We start from the raw sequence: 23,354 nt of genomic DNA, 5'->3' as shown, positions 1-23,354 counted from the left end.
CAGCCACGAACCATGCACAGACGCACGACCCGGCCACTACTCCATCGTAGTGCTTATCCTCTAATACCGAGCCCAACTAGGTAACAAACTTGGACTCACCAAGCCAACTAATTCCGTGATCCACGCTCCTGCATGCAGCTAACAGTTTATGCATGTCAAGATTACTACTAACATGCAGTCCTCCTCACAGTTGCTGGTACCAGAAGTAGAACCAATGCTTGAAAGTTTTATCTTTTTTGTTGCAGCAATCCAACCTTCAGATATCGGGGAGCTTCCGGTGTCTGAGCCCGGTCTGACGTTATTGTGCATCTCAAAATACTTGATGTAACCTTGGAGAACAACGATGGTCCGAACATACAACGGATAAGCCCTGAGTGGATCGGGCGACAGTGGCGAAGGTAGTGGGATGTAGCGAAGACTTTGGTTGCTGTCAACGAGGAGAAGGTCACAGATGAGAATGCCCCACCTGAGGTCGACCCAACCCACTGAACCAAGCTCCCCTCCAATGGTGATCCCCTTGTTCGGAGAGTGGAACTCAAAATCCTTGGGCGAATCAAGATGCATCAACTTGATGCTCCATGCCTTTGTCTTGGAGTTGTTGAGGTGGAGATTAAAGTGCCCATCGGTGTACTCCCGATCAATGAAGGCCCTGCGGAGCACGGCGATGAAGAACATCTCTTGGTCGTGGCAGTGCAGTAAGGCAACCTCTTGGTCGTGGATCCTGAAGTAGGGGGGAGAGTGGACGAGCTTGACCGACGGCGGCGTCTTCTTGGTGCCGGCCTGGTAGACGAAGTAGCGGATGTTCTCAGTGTACATGTGCTGGCGCACGGGGCAGATGGTGATGCTGAGCAGGACGAGGCCATCCTCCGTATAGGAGATCTTGGGCATGTCAGCGAATGCATCGGGCTTCAGATCTAGGCAATGGACGGTGAAGCAGGAGACGCGCGGCGGGGCAGCCGGCTAGAAGGTGACCAGGATGCGCTTGCCCTTCTTCTTGGTCCTGCTCCTGCGGCCACTGGCGGTGGTGGCGTTGGTGCGGTCGCTGAGGTAGCCGAACGAGTCGATGAGGATGGTCTCCGGGAGAGGAGAATCCGGATCCTCGGGGTGGATAGGCGGAGGGATCTGGAGTAGCCGGAGTTGGTGGTCATCCATCACCATGGCAACCGAGGAGGTCGATCGATGCGGATTTGTTTTGCTCGTGCAGGCCGAAGCAGGAAGGCGTCGTACCTTGATTGACTCCGCATTGCATGCGTTGATCAAAAGGCGTCGTACCTTGATTGACTCCGCATGCATGCGTTGAGCCCGCTGCTTGCACGCGTCGCTCGCCTTTTTTTTATACTACATACAAATGAAAACGCGATTATGAAGCAGACCGTAGAACACGTGAAGACCGGAGAGGCCGGGTGGCGCCTTTACGAAAACAAATCCTTTTCTTTTCTTCTCTATTATATAAGTACTAAAAAAATACGTATTCTTCTTCTTTCGTGAAACAAAGCCCCCCCCCCCCCCCTCAAAAGAAAAATGAAACAAAGTCCGCAGCATGTACAGTGGGAGCGAGATCGACTTCCACCGCGCAGAGTTGTAGACAGTGCAGCACATCGTCAACATTGATGGAGCGTGGTTCAGAACAGAACGTGCTGTTGCTATTGCTGCTGCATGCAGGAGTTTTTAAGGTCTTTGAGTGTTCATGTTTCTTCCTTTAAGAAGAAGACGAAGGGGAAATGAATGGTGTTGTTTTTTACTGCGTGGATTTCACCTGTTTGTTTCATCATCTGAATAACATGAGGTATAGAAGAAGATGCAGGGCCGGGTCAGGGATTCAGGGTGCACACATGGGGCGAGCAGTGCACGGTACAGACAAGACAAGGTGTACGCGTGCAGTGATCCGAGCCGAGATGCCCATGAACACTGCACAGGGATTTGATGTCTGGTGGATCCAAGTGAAGGTGCTTGCTCATCAACATGGCCAGATTGTTAGTATTAACTCAAGGGGGGCAGCACAAGTGTATATATTGATGAATCGCTGTTGAATTAACTCCTGGACATGTTCAACACCTCATCATCAATCCTAGGTACTGGTGTGCATGCGATATTTATGGTCTTGCAAAAGAATTGTTCCTTTGCAGATTTTGGCCAAGGCTGCTCAGCAGGGGCCTTGCCCACTACTGAAATTGCCGTGAGCAGATGAGGTTCTGAGTTTCAGACTTCTTGTGATTTAGACCTCTGGGACTCTGGGAGGGATCTTGTCAAATTTTAAGATTCTAGATGCATGGTACTATGGACTTTTTGCTCTCGCGATTCAGACCTCTGTGGATATGAAAGAAAAGAGACTGGCGTTGCCAGAAAGCTTGAAGATGAATTAGAAACGGTATCTACAAATAATCGCGTTAGCTACATGTCAGGCGACTGAGTTTTTTTTATTTCTGGTCAGTCAAATTTGTGGTCGTTGATTTAAGGTGCTTTGTGAGACGAGGTCGACTGACTCTGTTCCTTCGTCAGTCGATTTTTTGCCTTCTCTGAGTGCACGATGCAGCTTGCATGTCTCCCGTTCATGGGTCTTGCACGCACATGCATATATGAAATGCATCCCAATGTTAGTGTGTATGCATGCTTTTGCTCCTTCTCTCTTCCTCCCCTGCTGTTCTTCTTCACCAAACCGAGCCCTGTTGTTGTTCTCTGTGTGTGTGCGTGTGTAATTCACAAAAATTATTGTTGTGTGATGATGATATTTGTTCAGTCCGAAGACATGCGTCGTTCTTGCTTATTTTGTTGATCAGTGAGAGTTTGTACCCACTAGCGATTACAAGTGTGATCAGATGATGTTAGCTCTGGAGAACGTTTAGAGAATCTAGTGCTACCATATTTTCATTCTATTTCATGTTGTTGAGTGCACTGCACTTTCAATCTACTAACCTGTCATGTCTATTTAATCATGCAAACTTGCTATGCTTTGGTTGCAGCGTGTATCAAGTACCTGGAAATAATTTTAACTTTGCAAATAAAAAATCAGTAATACCATAACCTCGCAAATCAAAATTTAGCACCATCACAACCTTGCAAATCAATATTTAGTAGTAATGAACATTTTAGAAAAAACTGTGCATGGCCCCACTATGGAAGACAAACCAAAATGTACATCAAAGTTCTGTCATGTTATTTATCTTCAAGACCTCAACATGGGATATTGCCGCGGCTGCAAGGGGAAGGTAGCCGGCAGTGCCTGAGGGCTAAGGCCACTTGACTCTACAAATCAAAATTCAGTACTAACATAAACTTGCAAATCAGAATCCAGTAATTAACCTTTTTGATAAATAATAAGTCTGCAACTCCATGGCTTCATTGCAAAGTCAGTGTACATCAGGTTCGCAGATACAACAGCAGTCACCTACTCGTACGAATGAAAGAGCAACATTACAATGACTACCCTGATGACCCAAACAGAGCAAAACAGAATCCATGTTCATATCTAGCTTCGCTATCTAATCCATGTAGAGGCCATTGTAATCAGGAGTGGTTCGTCGTTTTCGTGCAGTCGGCGAGCCACTGACAGCTCTCTTCCATGTAGCGGCCATTTGAAAGGGATATGTAGCACCATTGAATTGCTCACGAAATAGAAGTGGAGACATGTCCATCACCTAACTGCGAAGAATGATATAACGATCCGTAAACCATATCGCAGACAATTAATACCATGGCTGACTAAAATATCAACAAGCTTCAGTGAAAACCTTTGAATTAAAAGGAGCAAATACATTTTGCATAAGATAAGGGAACAAAGAAGAGATGATTTTAAGATCACAAAATTGTTATAACTCTGATAAGACACCATTTGAATAATATGGTGATGTGCCTACTTCTTGAAGAGAAATAAAAATTGTTTTGCTATCATTTGGTGGAACAAGAAAGCTGTACGATTTACACATACTAGACTTGAGAACAATATTTTCCTTTGTTCTTGATTATGCAACAAAACTGAAAAGCTCTTTCATTCACGAGCAACTAAACTCACATCTCAATGAATTGCATGGACATGATAAGGTGTACCTGGCTCAGCCACATCTTTCTCCTCCATGAATGATTGCTAATTTAATTTTGAGATGGGAAATTGCAGTTCTTGTAGCACTCCCAAACAGACTCCAACCTGCAGATCAAATAATACTTAGCAGTTAATATAACTAAACAGAAAAGACAAATAAAATGCAGTTGTGGGCAGTACAAAGACATACATATCTTTCATCGCTGATTGCTCTAACAAAGCAGTCAAAGCAGCCACCACAAATTTCTCAAGGTAGTAAGCACCGCCAACCTCAAGTTCATCAAGAGTTTGCACCATTTGTTTGCGGGAGCCATCCTTGAAGGAAATATGCCCTAGAGGCAATAATAAAGTTATTATTTATTTCCTTATATCATGATAAATGTTTATTATTCATTCTAGAACTGTATTAACCGGAAACATGATACATGTGTGAAAACAGAGTATCACTAGTATGCCTCTACTTGACTAGCTCGTTAATCAAAGATGGTTATGTTTCCTAGCCATAGACAAGGAGTTGTCTTTTGATTAACGGGATCACATCATTAGGAGAATGATGTGATTGACTTGACCATTCCGTTAGCTTAGCACTTGATCGTTTAGTATGTTGCTATTGCTTTCTTCATGACTTATACATGTTCCTATGACTATGAGATTATGCAACTCCCGTTTACCGGAGGAACACTTTGTGTGCTACCAAACGTCACAACGTAACTGGGTGATTATAAAAGTGCTCTACAGGTGTCTCCGAAGGTACTTGTTGGGTTGGCGTATTTCGAGATTAGGATTTGTCACTCCGATTGTCGGAGAGGTATCTCTGGGCCCACTCGGTAATGCACATTACTTAAGCCTTGCAAGCATTGCAACTAATGAGTTAGTTGCGGGATGATGTATTACGGAACGAGTAAAGAGACTTGCCGGTAACGAGATTGAACTAGGTATTGAGATACCGACGATCGAATCTCGAGCAAGTAACATACCGATGACAAAGGGAACAACGTATGTTGTTATGCGGTTTGACCGATAAAGATCTTCATAGAATATGTGGGAGCCAATATGAGCATCCAGGTTCCGCTATTGGTTATTGACCGGAGACGTGTCTCGGTCATGTCTACATAGTTCTCGAACCCATAGGGTCCGCACGCTTAAAGTTCGATGACGGTTATATTATGAGTTTATGTGTTTTGATGTACCGAAGGTAGTTCGGAGTCCCGGATGTGATCACGGACATGACGAGGAGTCTCGAAATGGTCGAGACATGAAGATTGATATATTGGACGACTATATTCGGACACCGGAATGGTTCCGGGGGTTATCGGATATATACCGGAGTACCGGGGGTTACCGGAACCCCCCGGAGGTTATTGGGCCTCATGGGCCCAAGTGGTGGAAGAGGAGAGGCGGCCAAGGGGCAGCCGCGCGCCCCTCCCCCCAAGTCCGAATTGGACAAGGAGGGGGGGCGGCGCCCCCCCTTTCCTTTCCCCCTCTCTCTCCTTCCCTCTCCTCTCCTACTCCAACATGGAAGGGGGGAGTCCTACTCCCGGTGGGAGTAGGATTCCTAATGGGGCGCGCCAAGGGTGGCCGGCCCACTTCCCCTCCTCCACTCCTTTATATACGGGGAGGGAGGCACCCCCTAGAGACACAACAATTGATCCCTTGGATCTCTTAGCCGTGTGCGGTGCCCCCGTCCACCATAATCCACCTCGGTCATATCGTAGCGGTGCTTAGGTGAAGCCCTGCGTCGGTAGCGGTCTACGAGGGTACGTGGACACACTCTCCCCTCTCGTTTCTATGCATCACCATGATCTTGCGTGTGCGTAGGAAAATTTTGAAATTACTACGTTCCCCAACAGTGGCATCCGAGCCAGGTTTTATGCGTTGATGTTATATGCACGAGTAGAACACAAGTGAGTTGTGGGCGATACAAGTCATACTTCTTACCAACATGTCATACTTTGGTTTGGCGGTATTGTTGGATGAAGCGGCCCGGACCGACATTACGCGTACGCTTATGCGAGACTGGTTCTACCGACATGCTTTGCACACAGGTGGCTGGCGGGTGTCAGTTTCTCCAACTTTAGTTGAACCGAGTGTGGCTATGCCCGGTCCTTGAGAAGGTTAAAACAACACTAACTTGACGAACTATCGTTGTGGTTTTGATGCGTAGGTAAGAACGGTTCTTGCTCAGCCCGTAGCAGCCACGTAAAACTTGCAACAACAAAGTAGAGGACGTCTAACTTGTTTTTGCAGGGCATGTTGTGATGTGATATGGTCAAGGCATGATGCTATATTTTATTGTATGAGATGATCATGTTTTGTAACCGAGTTATCGGCAACTGGCAGGAGCCATATGGTTGTCGCTTTATTGTATGCAATGCAATCACCCTGTAATTGTTTTACTTTATCACTAAGGGGTAGCGATAGTCGTAGAAGCAATAGTTGGCGAGACAACAACGATGCTACGATGGAGATCAAGGTGTCGCGCCGGTGACGATGGTGATCATGATGGTGCTTCGGAGATGGAGATCACAAGCACAAGATGTTGATGGCCATATCATATCACTTATATTGATTGCATGTGATGTTTATCTTTTATGCATCTTATCTTGCTTTGATTGACGGTAGCATTATAAGATGATCTCTCACTAAATTTCAAGATAAAAGTGTTCTCCCTAAGTATGCACCGTTGCCAAAGTTCGTCGTGCCCAGACACCACGTGATGATCGGGTGTGATAAGGTCTACGTCCATCTACAACGGGTGCAAGCCAGTTTTGCACACGCAGAATACTCAGGTTAAACTTGACGAGCCTAGCATATGCAGATATGGCCTCGGAACACTGAGACCGAAAGGTCGAGCGTGAATCATATAGTAGATATGATCAACATAGTGATGTTCACCATTGAAAACTACTCCATTTCACGTGATGATCGGTTATGGTTTAGTTGATTTGGATCACGTAATCACTTAGATGATTAGAGGGATGTCTATCTAAGTGGGAGTTCTTAAGTAATATGATTAATTGAACTTAAATTTATCATGAACTTAGTACCTGATAGTATTTTGCATGTCTATGTTTGTTGTAGATAGATGGCTGGTGCTGTTGTTCCGTTGAATTTTTAATGCGTTCCTTGAGAAAGCAAAGTTGAAAGATGATGGTAGCAATTACACGGACTGGGTCCGTAACTTGAGGATTATCCTCACTGCTGCACAGAAGAATTACGTCCTGGAAGCACCGCTAGGTGCCAAACCTGCTACAGGAGCAACACCAGATGTTATGAACGTCTGGCAGAGCAAAGCTGATGACTACTCGATAGTTCAGTGTGCCATGCTTTACGGCTTAGAACCGGGACTTCAACGACATTTTGAACGTCATGGAGCATATGAGATGTTCCAGGAGTTGAAGTTAATATTTCAAGCAAATGCCCGGATTGAGAGATATGAAGTCTCCAATAAGTTCTACAGCTTGAAGATGGAGGAGAATAGTTCTGTCAGTGAGCATATACTCAGAATGTCTGGGTATAACAATCACTTGATTCAACTGGGAGTTAAACTTCCGGATGATAGCGTCATTGACAGAATTCTTCAATCACTGCCACCAAGCTACAAGAGCTTCGTGATGAACTATAACATGCAAGGGATGGATAAGACGATTCCCGAGCTCTTCGCAATGCTAAAGGCTGCGGAGGTAGAAATCAAGAAAGAGCATCAAGTGTTGATGGTCAATAAGACCACCAGTTTCAAGAAAAAGGGCAAAGGGAAGAAGAAGGGGAACTTCAAGAAGAACAGCAAACAAGTTGCTGCTCAGGAGAAGAAACCCAAGTCTGGACCTAAGCCTGAGAATGAGTGCTTCTACTGCAAGCAGACTGGTCACTGGAAGCGGAACTGCCCCAAGTATTTGGCGGATAAGAAGGATGGCAAGGTGAACAAAGGTATATGTGATATACATGTTATTGATGTGTACCTTACCAGAGCTCGCAGCAACACCTGGGTATTTGATACTGGTTCTGTTGCTAATATTTGCAACTCGAAACAGGGACTACGGATTAAGCGGACACTGGCTAAGGACGAGGTGATGATGCGCGTGGGAAACGGTTCCAAAGTCGATGTGATCGCCGTCGGCACGCTACCTCTACATCTACCTTCGGGATTAGTATTAGACCTAAATAATTGTTATTTGGTACCAGCGTTGAGCATGAACATTATATCTGGATCTTGTTTGATGCGAGACGGTTATTCATTTAAATCAGAGAATAATGGTTGTTCTATTTATATGAGTAATATCCTTTATGGTCATGCACCCTTGAAGAGTGGTCTATTTTTGATGAATCTCGATAGTAGTGATACACATATTCATAATGTTGAAGCCAAAAGATGTAGAGTTGATAATGATAGTGCAACTTATTTGTGGCACTGTCGTTTGGGTCATATTGGTGTAAAGCGCATGAAGAAACTCCATACTGATGGACTTTTGGAATCACTTGATTATGAATCACTTGGTACTTGCGAACCATGCCTCATGGGCAAGATGACTAAAACGCCATTCTCCGGAACTATGGAGCGAGCAACTGATTTATTGGAGATCATACATACTGATGTATGTGGTCCAATGAATGTTGAGGCTCGCGGCGGGTATCTTTATTTTCTCACCTTCACAGATGATTTAAGCAGATATGGGTATATCTAGTTAATGAAACATAAGTCTGAAACATTTGAAAAGTTCAAAGAATCTCAGAGTGAAGTTGAAAATCATCGTAACAAGAAAATAAAGTTCTACGATCTGATCGTGTAGGAGAATATTTGAGTTACGAGTTTGGTCTACATTTGAAACAATGCGGAATAGTTTCGCAACTCACGCCACCCGGAACACCACAACGTAATGGTGTGTCCGAATGTCGTAATCGTACTTTACTAGATATGGTGCGATCTATGATGTCTCTTACTGATTTGCCGCTATCATTTTGGGGTTATGCTTTAGAGACGGCCGCATTCACGTTAAATAGGGCACCATCAAAATCCGTTGAGACAACGCCTTATGAACTGTGGTTTGGCAAGAAACCAAAGTTGTCGTTTCTTAAAGTTTGGGGCTGCGATGCTTATGTACGGTTATGACGTTCGGACACACCATTAAGCTGTGGTGTTCCAGGTGGCACGAATTTGTGAAACTATTCCACATTATTTTAATTGAAGACCAAACTCGTAACTCAAATATTTGTCTCCGCGATCAGATCGTAGAAACCTTATTTTCTTGTCACGATGATTTTCCACTTCACTCTGAAATTCTTTGAACTTTTCAAATGTTTCAGACTTATGTTTCATCAAGTAGATATACCCATATCTGCTCAAATCATCTGTGAAGGTCAGAAAATAACGATACCCGCCGCGAGCCTCAACACTCATCGGATCGCATACATCAGTATGTATTATTTTCGAATAAGTCAGTTGCTCGCTCCATTGTTCCGGAGAACGGAGTCTTAGTCATCTTGCCCATAAGGCATGGTTCGCAAGCATCAAGTGATTCCAAAAGCCCAACGGCATGGAGTTTCTTCATGCGCTTTACACCAATATGACCTAAACGACAGTGCCACAAATAAGTTGCACTATCATTATTAACTTTGCATCTTTTGGCTTCAATATTATGAATATGTGTATCACTATGATCGAGATCCAACGAACCATTTTCATTGGGTGTGTAACCATATAAGGTTTTATTCATGTAAACAGAACAACAATTATTCTCTAACTTAAATGAATAACTGTATTGCAATAAACATGATCAAATCATATTCATGCTCAATACAAACACAAAATAACACTTATTTAGGTTCAACACTAATCCCGAAAGTATAGGGAGTGTGCGGTGATGATCATATCAATCTTGGAACCACTTCCAATACACATCGTCACTTCATCCTTAACTAGTTTCTGTTCATTATAAAACTCCCGTTTCGAGTTACTACTCTTTAGCAACTGAACCAGTATCAAATACCGAGGGGTTGCTACGAACAGTAGTAAAATACACATCAATAATCTGTATATCAAATATACCTTTGTTCACTTTTGCCATCCTTCTTATCCACCAAATACTTGGGGCAGTTCCGCTTCCAGTGACCAGTCTCTTGCAGTAGAAGCACTTAGTCTCAGGCTTAGGTCCAGACTTGGGCTTCTTCACTTGAGCAGCAACTTGCTTGTCATTCTTCTTGAAGTTCCCCTTCTATCCCTTTGCCCTTTTCTTGAAACTAGTGGTCTTGTTAACCATCAACACATGATGCTCTTTCTTGATTTCTACCTTCGTCGATTTCAGCATCGCGAAGTGCTTGGGAATTACTTTCGTCATCACGAAGTTCTACTAACTTGGTGATGGTGACTAGAGAATTCTGTCAATCACTATTTTATCTGGAAGATTAACTCCCACTTGATTCAAGCGATTGTAGTACACAGACAATCTGAGCAATTGAACTTAAATTTATCATGAACTTAGTCCTGATAGTATTTTGCAAATTATGTTGTAGATCAATAGCTCACGTTGTTGCTTCCCTGTGTTTATTTTTGATATGTTCCTAGAGAAAAATTATGTTGAAAGATGTTAGTAGCAAATATGCGGATTGGATCCGTGATCTGAGGATTATCCTCATTGCTGCACAGAAGAATTATGTCCTTGATGCACCGCTAGGTGACAGACCTATTGCAGGAGCAGATGCGGACGTTATGAACGTTTGGCTAGCTCAATATGATGACTACTTGATAGTTTAGTGCACCATGCTTAACGGCTTAGAATCGGGACTTCAAAGACGTTTTGAACGTCATGGACCATATGAGATGTTCGAGGAGTTGAAGTTAATATTTCAAGCAAATACCCGAGTTGAGAGATATGAAGTCTCCAACAAGTTCTATAGCTAAAATATGGAGGAGAATAGCTCAAGCAGTGCGCATTATTTAAGAACTCCCACTTAGATAGACATCCCTCTAATCCTCTAAGTGATCACGTGATCCATATCAACTAAACCATGTCCGATCATCACGTGAGATGGAGTAGTTTCAACGGTGAACATCACTATGTTGATCATATCCACTATATGATTCACGCTCGACCTTTCGGTCTCTGTGTTCCGAGGGCAAATATATTATATGCTAGGCTCGTCAAGCTTAACCTGAGTATTCCGCGTGTGCAACTGTTTTGCACCCGTTGTATTTGAACGTAGAGCCTATCACACCCGATCATCACGTGGTGTCTCAGCACGAAGAACTTTCGCAACGGTGCATACTCAGGGAGAACACTTATACTTTGATAATTTAGTGAGGGATCATCTTATAATGCTACCGTCAATCAAAGCAAGATAAGATGCATAAAAGATAAACATCACATGCAATCAATATAAGTGATATGATATGGCCATCATCATCTTGTGCTTGTGATCTCCATCTCCGAAGCACCGTCATGATCACCATCGTCACCGGCGCGACACCTTGATCTCCATCGTAGCATCGTTGTCGTCTCACCAATCTTATGCTTCTACGACTATCGCTACCGCTTAGTGATAAAGTAAAGCATTACAGGGCGATTGCATTGCATACAATAAAGCGACAACCATATGGCTCCTGCCAGTTGCCGATAACTCGGTTACAAAACATGATCATCTCATACAATAAAATTGAGCATCATGTCTTGACCATATCACATCACAACATGCCCTGCAAAAACAAGTTAGACGTCCTCTACTTTGTTGTTGCAAGTTTTACGTGGCTGCTACGGGCTTAGCAAGAACCGTTCTCACCTACGCATCAAAACCACAACGATAGTTTGTCAAGTTGGTGCTGTTTTAACCTTCGCAAGGACCGGGCGTAGCCACACTCGGTTCAACTAAAGTTGGAGAAACTGACACCCGCCAGCCACCTCTGTGCAAAGCACGTCGGAAGAACCAGTCTCGCGTAAGCGTACGCGTAATGTCGGTCCGGGCCGCTTCATCCAACAATACCGCCGAACCAAAGTATGACATGCTGGTAAGCAGTATGACTTATATCGCCCCAACTCACTTGTGTTCTACTCGTGCATATAACATCAACGCATAAAACCAGGCTCGGATGCCACTGTTGGGGAACGTAGTAATTTCAAAAAATTTCCTACGTACATGCAAGATCATGGTGATGCATAGCAACGAGAGGGGAGAGTGTTGTCCACGTACCCTCGTAGACCGAAAGCGGAAGCGTTAGCACAACGCGGTTGATGTAGTCGTACCTCTTCACGATCCGACCGATCAAGTACCGAACGCACGGCACCTCCGAGTTCAGCACACGTTCAGCCCGATGACGTCCCTCGAACTTCGATCCAGCCGAGTGTTGAGGGAGAGTTTCGTCAGCACGACGGCGTGGTGACGATGATGATGTTCTACCGATGCAGGGCTTCGCCTAAGCACCGCTACAGTATTATCAAGGTGGATTATGGTGGAGGGGGGGCACCGCACACGGCTAAAAGATCAAACGATCAATTGTTGTCTCTCTGGGGTGCCCCCTGCCCTCGTATATAAAGAAGCAAGGGGGATGCAGCCGGCCAAGGAGGAGGGCGCGCCAAGGGGGGGGGGGGGTCCTACTCCCACCGGGAGTAGGACTCCTCCTTTCCTTGTTGGAGTAGGAGAGAAGGAAAGAGGGGGAGAGGGAGAAGGAAAAGGGGGCTGCACCCCTTGTCCAATTCGGACCAGAGGGGCGGGGGGGTGCGCGCCTCCTTCCTTTTGGCCTCTCTCCTCTATTCCCGTATGGCCCAATAAGGCCCAATACTTCTCCCCGGCGAATTCCCGTAACTCTCCGGTACTCCGATAAATACCCGAATCACTGGGAACCTTTCCGAAGTGCGAATATAGTCGTCCAATATATCGATCTTTACGTCTCGGCCATTTCGAGACTCCTCGTCATGTCCCCGATCTCATCCGGGACTCCGAACTACCTTCGGTACATCAAAACACATAAACTCATAATATAACCGTCATCGAACTTTAAGCGTGCGGACCCTACGGGTTCGAGAACTATGTAGACATGACCGAGACACGTCTCCGGTCAATAACCAATAGCGAACCTGGATGCTCATATTGGCTCCCACATATTCTACGAAGATCTTTATCGGTCAGACCGCATAACAACATATGTTGTTCCCTTTGTCATCGGTATGTTACTTGCCCGAGATTCGATCGTCGGTATCTCAATACCTAGTTCAATCTCGTTACCGGCAAGTCCCTTTACTCGTTCCGTAATACATCATCCCGCAACTAACTCATTAGTTACAATGCTTGCAAGGCTTATAGTGATGTGCATTACCGAGAGGGCCCAGAGATACCTCTCCGACAATCGGAGTGACAAATCCTAATCTCGAAATACGCCAACCCAACAAGTACCTTCGGAGACACCTGTAGAGCACCTTTATAATCACCCAGTTACGTTGTGACGTTTGGTAGCACACAAAGTGTTCCTCCGGTAAACGGGAGTTGCATAATCTCATAGTCATAGGAACATGTATAAGTCATGAAGAAAGCAATAGCAACATACTAAACGATCGAGTGCTAAGCTAACGGAATGGGTCAAGTCAATCACATCATTCTCCTAATGATGTCATCCCGTTAATCAAATGACAACTCATGTCTATGGCTAGGAAACATAACCATCTTTGATCAACGAGCTAGTCAAGTAGAGGCATACTAGTGACACTCTGTTTGTCTATGTATTCACGCAAGTATTATGTTTCCGGTTAATACAATTCTAGCATGAATAATAAACATTTATCATGATATAAGGAAATAAATAATAACTTTATTATTGCCTCTAGGGCATATTTCCTTCAGTCTCCCACTTGCACTAGAGTCAATAATCTAGATCACATCGCCATGTGATTTAACATCAATAGTTCACATCACCATGTGATTAACACCCATAGTTCACATCGTCATGTGACCAACACCCAAAGGGTTTACTAGAGTCAATAATCTAGTTCACATCGCTATGTGATTAACACCCAAAGAGTACTAAGGTGTGATCATGTTTTGCTTGTGAGATAATTTTAGTCAACGGGTCTGTCACATTCAGATCCGTAAGTATTTTGCAAATTTCTATGTCTACAATGCTCTGCACGGAGCTACTCTAGCTAATTGCTCCCACTTTCAATATGTATCCAGATTGAGACTTAGAGTCATCTGGATCAGTGTCAAAATTTGCATCGACGTAACCCTTTACGACGAACTCTTTTTGTCACCTCCATAATCGAGAAACATATCCTTATTCCACTAAGGATAATTTTGACCGATGTCCAGTGATCTACTCCTAGATCACTATTGTACTCCCTTGCCAAAATCAGTGTAGGGTATACAATAGATCTGGTACACAGCATGGCATACTTTATAGAACCTATGGCCAAGGCATAGGGAATGACTTTCATTCTCTTTCTATCTTCTGCCGTGGTCGGGCTTTGAGTCTTACTCAATTTCACACCTTGTAACACAGGCAAGAACTCTTTCTTTGACTGTTCCATTTTGAACTACTTCAAAATCTTGTCAAGGTATGTACTCATTGAAAAACTTATCAAGCGTCTTGATGTGTCTCTATAGATCTTGATGCTCAATATGTAAGCAGCTTCACCGAGGTCTTTCTTTGAAAAAACTCCTTTCAAACACTCCTTTATGCTTTGTAGAATAATGCTACATTATTTCCGATCAACAATATGTCATTCACATATACTTATCAGAAATGCTGTAGTGCTCCCACTCACTTTCTTGTAAATACAGGCTTCACCGCAAGTCTGTATAAAACTATATCCTTTGATCAACTTATCAAAGCGTATATTCCAACTCCGAGATGCTTGCACCAGTCCATAGATGGATGCGCGCCCCCCCCCCCCCCAAGTCCGAATTGGACAAGGAGGGGGGGCGGCGTCCCCCCTTTCCTTTCCCCCTCTCTCTCCTTCCCTCTCCTCTCCTACTCCAACATGGAAGGGGGGAGTCCTACTCCCGGTGGGAGTAGGATTCCTCATGGGGCGCGCCAAGGGTGGCCGAACCCCTCCCCCTCCTCCACTCCTTTATATACGGGGAGGGAGGCACCCCCTAGAGACACAAGAATTGATCCCTTGGATCTCATAGCCGTGTGCGGTGCCCCCCTCCACCATAATCCACCTCGGTCATATCGTAGCGGTGCTTAGGCGAAGCCCTGCGTCGGTAGAACATCATCATCGTCACCACGCCGTCGTGCTGACAGAACTCTCCCTCAAAGCTCGGCTGGATCGGAGTTCGAGGGACGTCATCGAGTTGAACGTGTGCTGAACTCGGAGGTACCGTGCGTTCGGTACTTGATCGGTCGGATCGTGAAGACGTACGACTACATCAACCGCGTTGTGCTAACGCTTCTGCTTTCGGTCTACGAGGGTACGTGGACACACTCTCCCCTCTCGTTGCTATGCATCACCATGATCTTGCGTGTGCGTAGGAAATTTTTGAAATTACTACGTTCCCCAACAATCCTCACACTGATAATCGAAGGACTTCGCAGTACCATCTACTGCAAGATGCCTTAACAACTCAATCAAGAAATGCAATTCTGCTTCATAATAGTTAGCATCCTTGTCTCTGTAACGAAAGACATCAAGGATGATCTGATTAAGAACCGACTCCATGTCCTCTAACCATGCCAATCCATGTGTCTTCTTCAAGATTTTCTTAAATAAGGGACTCATATCTTTTTCATCGAACGATCTCCATGCATCAAAGATGCCTACCAGCAAGTTCAACCTAGCCCTTGAAGGCTTGAAAAAAGGATAGTGCAGTATTAGTTCCCGCAGATCCTTCGTCATGACTGGGTCTGACCACCATTTAGCATATTGTCCCATTCCACTCAAGAATATATGAAAAGGTGTTAGGTAAGGCACTTAAATTTGACGATAGATGAATTTCTTCAGCACTTTTGTTGCAATGCTATCAAAATCTTTCTCCATCGCCGTGTCCATCTCAGGCGATATTCGAGGTAGTATCTCAAATAATTTGGGACTCTTTGTGATGACTACCTTGCCGTCATAGACATCCATATCTTCTATGCCAAAATTGCCTTCCCATGAGTACCCAGCTCTGTGCTTGCTAATCACATATTCAGTAAGTCCCTGGATCAAGGCGCATTTATCACGCAAAGGTATCATAATTTGCTCCCCAACATGACCATAGACATCCATATTTCTAAGCAAATCAGCGCCAAGAGACTCCTTCAACTCTTCATACCTGAAAACATATATACAACGGTATCTAATTAAACACTAGGATAAAAAAACTGATTTGTATACAACAACAACAACAACAACAAAGCCTTTAGACCCTGCAAAAAAAAACAAAGCCTTTAGTCTCAAAAAAGTTGGGGTAGGCTAGAGGTGAAACCCATAATATTTCGTGACCAACTCATGCTTCAGGCACATGGATAACAAGCTTCCATGCACCCCTTGAATAAATAGTAAAACAAAAGAGAAGGGGTTGAGGCCATTACTTGTTGGGCATTTCAAGAAATCTTAGGTCAAGTTGCTGCATTAAATTCCTTGTGGATTCTGTCACCACCATGTTCAAACTCGTTACAAGTTTCAGCATATAATTCCTGGCAATTTCTGTTAACTTCACCCTCAGCCTGTTTTACAATGTTCAGTACAACGGTATTAAAATCTTGCACACAACTATTGCTTTATTTAATTGCATACAAGATAATTTTGTCAAAATTATACCTTTCGTCACCATTGCAGACTCCCATTGCAAGGTCCTTTGATTGACTCAAGAGATGCGAGTAGAGGATGTACATCTCCCTTGATCCACAACCTCTCATAAGCATGCCCCACAATTGAAAACGGTAATATGGCGCCTTTTCTCCAGATAGAGTGAAGCTATCAAAATAATATTATCTTGATTAGAACCCGTTGAGTAACATGAGGGAAAAACATAGAAAGGCGAGATAAACATACTAATCAAGAAACTCCCAAAACATAGGTAGCAGTGTGGCATTTTTCTTGTCCGCTTGCTGCTCTCTCCTTTTATCCCCGTTGTGGTTCCTCTGCTCATCCCATTGGACCAATTCATCTATGGGTGGAGGAATCAAATCCCCGACAAGATTGGGCATCATTGGCAGAAGGTTCATACCGCCAAGTCTAGGTTCCTCACTCGTGACATTGGCAGAAGAAGATTGGGCTTCATGAGTTGAACACTGCAAACAGAACATTGATGTTTATTGAAACAAAACACACATGGCAACAAGCACAGAATAACTAATAAAGTCTTAGTCTCCCACCCTCTCATATAAAAGAATGTAGGCCTCGCAACCAAGAACTTCCTGCAAACTTGCTTCTCTGATTATCTTATCGCTTGCATAAAACCAAGACTTGTCATTGCTTAGATGTTCCTGACCATTCATCTTGCTAGCCCTTACATACACAATATAATGACCTCCTTTCCGATCTCCAATGTGTTGAGCAACACCAACTAGACGGTAGGTGTTATTGTCATTCTCGTCAAATCTGAAAATTACAGGAAATAGTGATGACCAAAGCAGTCGTAGAGCTGTATAGAACTATCGCCCACTCATACATCACAAATACTGGGATGCCAAATTCGAAAATATCCACACCCAGTTCAGCCTAAATAATTGTCTGGAACTACATAAGGATGATTAGTAGCTAGGTAGTGGTTGAACATCTTCTTTGGTTAGGGAGGGAGCTGGGAATGTATAGAGTTAGTTAATTAATGGTTCATTTTCAAAACTAGGAAGAGAAAGTATGCATGCCTTTGTTTGTCGCCGACGAGGGACAAAAGAATACTAAGTCAAAAATTATAGTTCATTTTCATGTCATGGATCCTAGCTAATCTATCTGCTCCCGCTTTTTCATGCGTATGGACCTAATTAAACTAAGCTAACTTCAATTATACCAGTTTCTATTTTTTAATTTGGACAAACGATTGGTTTTTATTGATTATAGTTTTAACTTTGAGTTATATTTATTAATTAGTTAATGATTCATGCTTGCAAATAGCTGGAGTAGTTCCTAACACTGCGCTATGACTGTGGTTGATGCATGGATCTATATTCAGTCAGTCAAGGAATGTTTTTTCCTACAATAGTCGGTCAAACAATTTTTCAGATTCAGGTAAAATGATTTCTTATCCATCCGAACAAGACTATTAAAAATGGGTAGTGCCTTAATTACTGATGCAATCATATGCATGTGTTAATCTTGCATCTGAAAGGGGATCAAAACTGAAGGGGTTGATGGATGAATGAGTGGGCGCGGCAAATCAATGGGAGACCAAACCACTTCTATAACATAGAATTCAAAAGGCATTAGAAAACAGTACCTTTTGTCCATGTATGGCTGCATATCAAGAATCTCCTTGAAGCGCACATGTCCTTCCAATTTAACATACCCAACAATATTAGGAGCACTTTGTTGCCTCATCAAACTAACCACCATTACATCTGGAGCTCTGGTTATAAGCAGTCTTTTCCTTGCAGCTCTGGAAACTTTTGTTGTTTCCTGTTTCTGGTTATTTTGGTTATCGTCACCACCTGACTCCACGACAGTTTTTGTTTCAGATGTGTTTGTATTAGCTGTATCAGTGCAAGACCGACAGAACCAATCAGGTATCAACTCTTTCTCAGTGTACAAAGAGAAGCAATGCTCAATTGATACAGGATCATCACCACCATGCACCTCAGCATCAGCTTTATTGTTGCTTCTGGAAGCTACAGCATGGTGCTTCCTATGTGGAATTGGCAGTCGGAATAGAAGGGTCCTTTCACGTTTATCGGAACCGTGTACATATTCTGTGCTGGATATAGCACTAGACTCCTCGCCCGCAAAGATAGAATTAACAATTGTGACCTTCTTTGAAGCATCCATTGAAGGTTGACGTGCTTCATCTTCGTGCTTCATCTTCCTCTTCATCTAAACCATGAAGAAAATGTTGGATGAGTTCTTCGGCATCCTTCATTCTGCCGGTATTGAATTGGGGCCACCTTGAGCAAACATATGTAAACAGTTTTCTTTGGTCAAGGAAGTCTTTTGCATTGCTTGAAGCACTTGTGTCGACAAAGAGCTCCTTGAAAAGTGCAGCAATTGGCCCTGTGCAAACGTTTCTTCCCATCATTATGCTGCGCGGTGGGTCAAGGGCCAATAAGCACTGCAGCATGGCATTGAAAAAACAGGTGTTGCCGGCATTCGGCAGCCCCCTGATGACATTACATTTGGCGACGTCCTCCTTGGCTATCTCCTCTGACTGGCATATGGAAACAGGCTCCTTGGTTATGTCCTCCGAGTGAGGGGATGATGGATTGCTGGATCCCTTGTCCTCCGCCTCCACCAGTTTCATCTGCGGTGTCACCACTTCCTTCTTGTCCAAACCATCATCATCCTCCGAGTGAGGAGATGACGAACTGCTGGATCCCTTGCCCTCCACCTCCACCGGTTCTATCTGCTGCGGTGTCACCACCTCCTTCTTGTCCAAACCATCATCATCCTTCGGATCAAGTGTCTTGGTGTTTGGCCCTAACTCAGTTGAAGCTTCTGCTGATTTCGCTGTGCCTTTGTTTTGTGATGGACGATACTTAAAAACCTTGAGAGGAACCTCCTGGTTACACTCACAACAGTAGAGTACATCCGTATTATCGGAGTTGGCAAACCACCGATGCTCAGGTTTCTCCTTGTGATGTGCTCTAACATGGCCCTCTGGCTCGAATCCTGCACCACCACAAAAAAAGCTACCGCACTCCAAGCAAACCCAGGAAGCACTGATGTTTGGTTTTGCAGGCTCCTTGGCAGCAGCGCGTCTTACTGACATGTTCTTCTTCCTCTCCGTCTTCTCCTTACCACCATAGCGGGCAGACACATCCCTGACCGCATCCATAAGCACACACATCAAACAAAGATCGCAATATTTGGTCCGCAGCCGCTTTTGATTCAACTCAAACATATGCTCACGATCGTAGTGCTGAGTGCACTTAAGCTCCTGCATTGGGTCACTAGGAAGGAACATAGAGGATACATGGTGAGCTTGGCCTGGATCGATCGGTCACTAATGGCGCCGCATTGCATCCAAAAAGGAAAGGTTAATTAGGGGGAAAAGCTACCTCGGTCTGGCCAGCGATTTCTGCCGAGACAACCGGGCCTTGGACTTGGACTTGGGCCCCATGGCGCCGCCGAAGCCGGACGAGTGGGTTCGGCGACGCCGGAGGGGCAGGGCGGGTACGGCGGCACGCGGATGCAGCTTCCTGTGAACGCGAAACGAAGGGGAGGGAGGGCTTATCAGGGGCAGCGGCAAATCAGGGGCACAGGGGTCGTGCAATAGAGCTACGCTACGCCCGGTCCATGCGCCGGTGCGCAGCGGAGCGCTCGACGCAATGGCACATTTCGCGCCGGTGCGCAGTGGGCCGGGTGCATACGTTCAACAGGGTGCATCGCGCATAGGGGTCGAAGCATACTTGTCATTTGGACTCGTCAAGCCGCCAATGCCCATGGCCTTGTAGTACTCCTTTAATTACTACTAGGAGTCTATTTTTTTTCTTTTCTTGAATGTAATGTAATGTGCTACCTCCGTACTGGTTTATTGGTTGTCTTTATAATTTGTGTCAAAGTTTGTCGAAAAATCTACCACTAATAAAATGTTGATGCATGTCAACAAAAAGTATACCGTTGGATTCGTATTTGAGCATAGTTTTCAATGATATAATTTTTTGTGACATGCATGAATATTTTGTTATTTAAATCTATGATCAAAATTTGGCACGGAATACAACGGAGAATAATAAACCAAGACGGAGATAGTAATGTTGAAGATATTCCTGGGAGTATATGACAGGTGATTTGGACTTGTGCCCATACAGCAACAACAACAACGTGCCCATACGTCCCGAGCTAGGGTTAGCACTAGTAGTAGTAGTTGTTGTTGTTGTAGTAGTAGTAGTAGGATTTGTGCATGAGTAGGATCATGCGCTACCAAGCCGTGCTATTTATTGCCGGGAGGGGGAGAAGGGACGCGGGCGCCCTCCTTAATGACGAGGTTGCCGCCGCGGGTGCACCGACGGAGCGACGTCTCCTGCGGCTCGGGTTTGATCGGGAGGAGCGGCGCCGACCCGGAGGAGCGGGCGCCCGAGGACGACGAGGACGGCGTGTCCATGCGCCTCGGCGTCCAGGAGCTTCCGCGGAAGCGAGAGAAGGTGGGCGCCAGGTACACTAGCGGCGGCTCATTGACGCCCTCGATAGGCGCGAGCACGGCGGACAGAGTCCGCCCCGGCGCGCCCTACCATTGTCGGCGACCCTCCGCGTTCTACCCCCCTCCCCCGGCGCTGGGGCGCCGTAGGTGGACGCCAGCTGCTCGGCGCGGCACCGCTCGAAGTAGGCGGTCCAGAGCGCGTCGTTGTCTACCACGTACCATGGCTGCTGGCGCGCTTGCTCCAGCATGTTCGCCCGGATCGTCGTGATCTCTGCGGCGCGTTCCGTGCCGAAGGGCATTGGAGGCACGGGGATGCCGCCGGCGCTCAGCCGCCATGTGCCGGGCACACGCACCAGGTAGTTGGCCCCTGCAGCAGGTGCGCCTCCCAGTCATGCAGCCAGCGGTGGCTGAAGCCGTTGGCCGCCGCTCCGTCGCCTGGGAACCACTCTGCCATGGCGAGTGCTTGAGGACGGCGAAGAAGAGAGAGGGATGGTCGGCGCTGGAGGCAGGCGAGAGAGAGAGATGGAGGTGGCGAGTGTGCGACGAGTGGCGATGAAGACAGACTTTTATAGCGGCGAGGGGGCGGCAGCAGTGTGGACGCGCCGCCCGTGTTCAATGAAAGGCTGACCGGCGGCAGCCTTGACATTGATTCGCGCGGGAGCAGAGGCGAGGCGATGAGGACGACGAAGCCTAGTCGCTGACTTTGCGGGTCCACAAGGGTCGGGCGTGGGAAGTTTTGGCACCATTTTCCTTTCCCCCGGCGGCCCCAGTCGACCCCCAGCGTGTTGGGTTCGGTTTGGGTCCGCCGCCGCCAAATTCGGCCTAAACCAGTGAATTTTGGACTCCTGAAAATGCGACTGGACTTTTTTTGGCACCGACCATAAAAAAAAGTGCCATGCGGGGCTGGGGGGTGGGGGGGGGGGGGGGTGGCAGTGGAGATGTTGTTACGAATCTTGAGCACCACTCCGCCGGGCCTATCCGATGAGCTACCACAAGGGTACTTGCAAGCTAGTTTTTTTTGCGGGGTACTTGCAAGCTAGCTTTTTTTTGCGGGGTACTTGCAAGCTAGCTAGTAGTGCCTCGCTTATGGTTTAGAACGACTTTAGCAATGTCATCATATTGGCCCAATCGACCTAATTAAGAACTGCTAATATGGTGATTTTGGACCTAAGAACATCATATAAAGATGCAGGAATTAACTAATTATATTACCTTAAACATCCTATTTTGCATATTTATCAATTGAAATTACCAATGATCTGGTAAGGAAAAGAAAGGTCCCACTTATATGTAGTTTGCCATTGTGGAAAAAACAGAAATGGGATTTTTCGACCGGGTCCTTGTATCGAGAGATCTTTCGTCTGCGCCTCCTTGCAGCTTAAGTGGGCTATGGAAGGCTAGAATCCCATCAAAAAGAAAAATAAAATCTTTCTTTGGCAAGTGGCGAGGAATAGGATCTCAAGTGAGAAAACGCAACGTGCTGGGTGATGACAAGGGCGTATGGTGTGGCGATGATGAGACATGCGATCATATCATTTTGCGATGCGTCGTCGCTAGATTCGCGTGGAGTGTGCTTCGGGCGACTACGGGTTGTACGTGGAATCCGGGATCTTTCTTGGATGTGTTCCGTTTGATCAAAGCCTCGAGTGACCAGGATCATAGGCTTTGCTTGCGTGGGGTTTGCGGCCCTTGCGTGGTCTCTTTGAAGAACCCGTAACAAAGCAATTATCGAGGGTATATTTTTTCGACATCCGGCTGATGTGATGTACAAATTGGTGATCCTTTTACAGCTATGGAAGCTTCTGGCAAGCAAGTGTGGAGCAACTCGTAGCCAGCCTTCGCACAAGGTGCTCTGAGCTACGACACGCGGGAAGGAGGGACACCACCGGTTGGGGAACCGCCCGCCTTGCCGCCCACGTCTAGGAGGATGGCTTTGCACATTGTGTCGTGTCAACTGGTCCTGATGGACCTTGCATCGCTCTTTGTTTTGTTATGTTCTGCTTTCGTTTATCTTTAGCACTTTGTGGACTTGTCTGTTAGGGCTTCAGTTTAAGTTCGGGCATGTACCTCGGCTCTAAAAAAACTCATATATATAGTTCCATATAGTAGCATGTTTTTTTTTCCT

At 45.4% G+C, this 23,354-nt stretch overlaps 1 protein-coding gene across 1 annotated transcript; it reads right to left on the bottom strand.

The window, feature by feature from the left end:
* Positions 1-960: 960 nt before the first annotated feature.
* LOC141026234 (uncharacterized) lies at positions 961-21,193 on the bottom strand. The gene is made up of 10 exons (XM_073502232.1): positions 21,034-21,193; positions 19,049-19,758; positions 18,377-18,966; positions 17,316-17,541; positions 17,168-17,231; positions 16,759-16,849; positions 16,530-16,664; positions 16,063-16,270; positions 1,273-1,338; positions 961-1,122 (listed from the first exon to the last, which is right to left on the bottom strand). The coding sequence occupies exons 1-10, from the start codon at positions 21,191-21,193 to the stop codon at positions 961-963; spliced, it is 2,412 nt and encodes an 803-aa protein (XP_073358333.1).
* Positions 21,194-23,354: the final 2,161 nt, after the last annotated feature.

Source organism: Aegilops tauschii, chromosome 6 (assembly GCF_002575655.3).
Source record: "Aegilops tauschii subsp. strangulata cultivar AL8/78 chromosome 6, Aet v6.0, whole genome shotgun sequence".
In the NCBI taxonomy this organism is placed as follows: domain Eukaryota; kingdom Viridiplantae; phylum Streptophyta; class Magnoliopsida; order Poales; family Poaceae; genus Aegilops; species Aegilops tauschii.
Note: the sequence above shows the minus strand (reverse complement) of the source record. Positions and strands in the feature narration are given on the sequence as shown.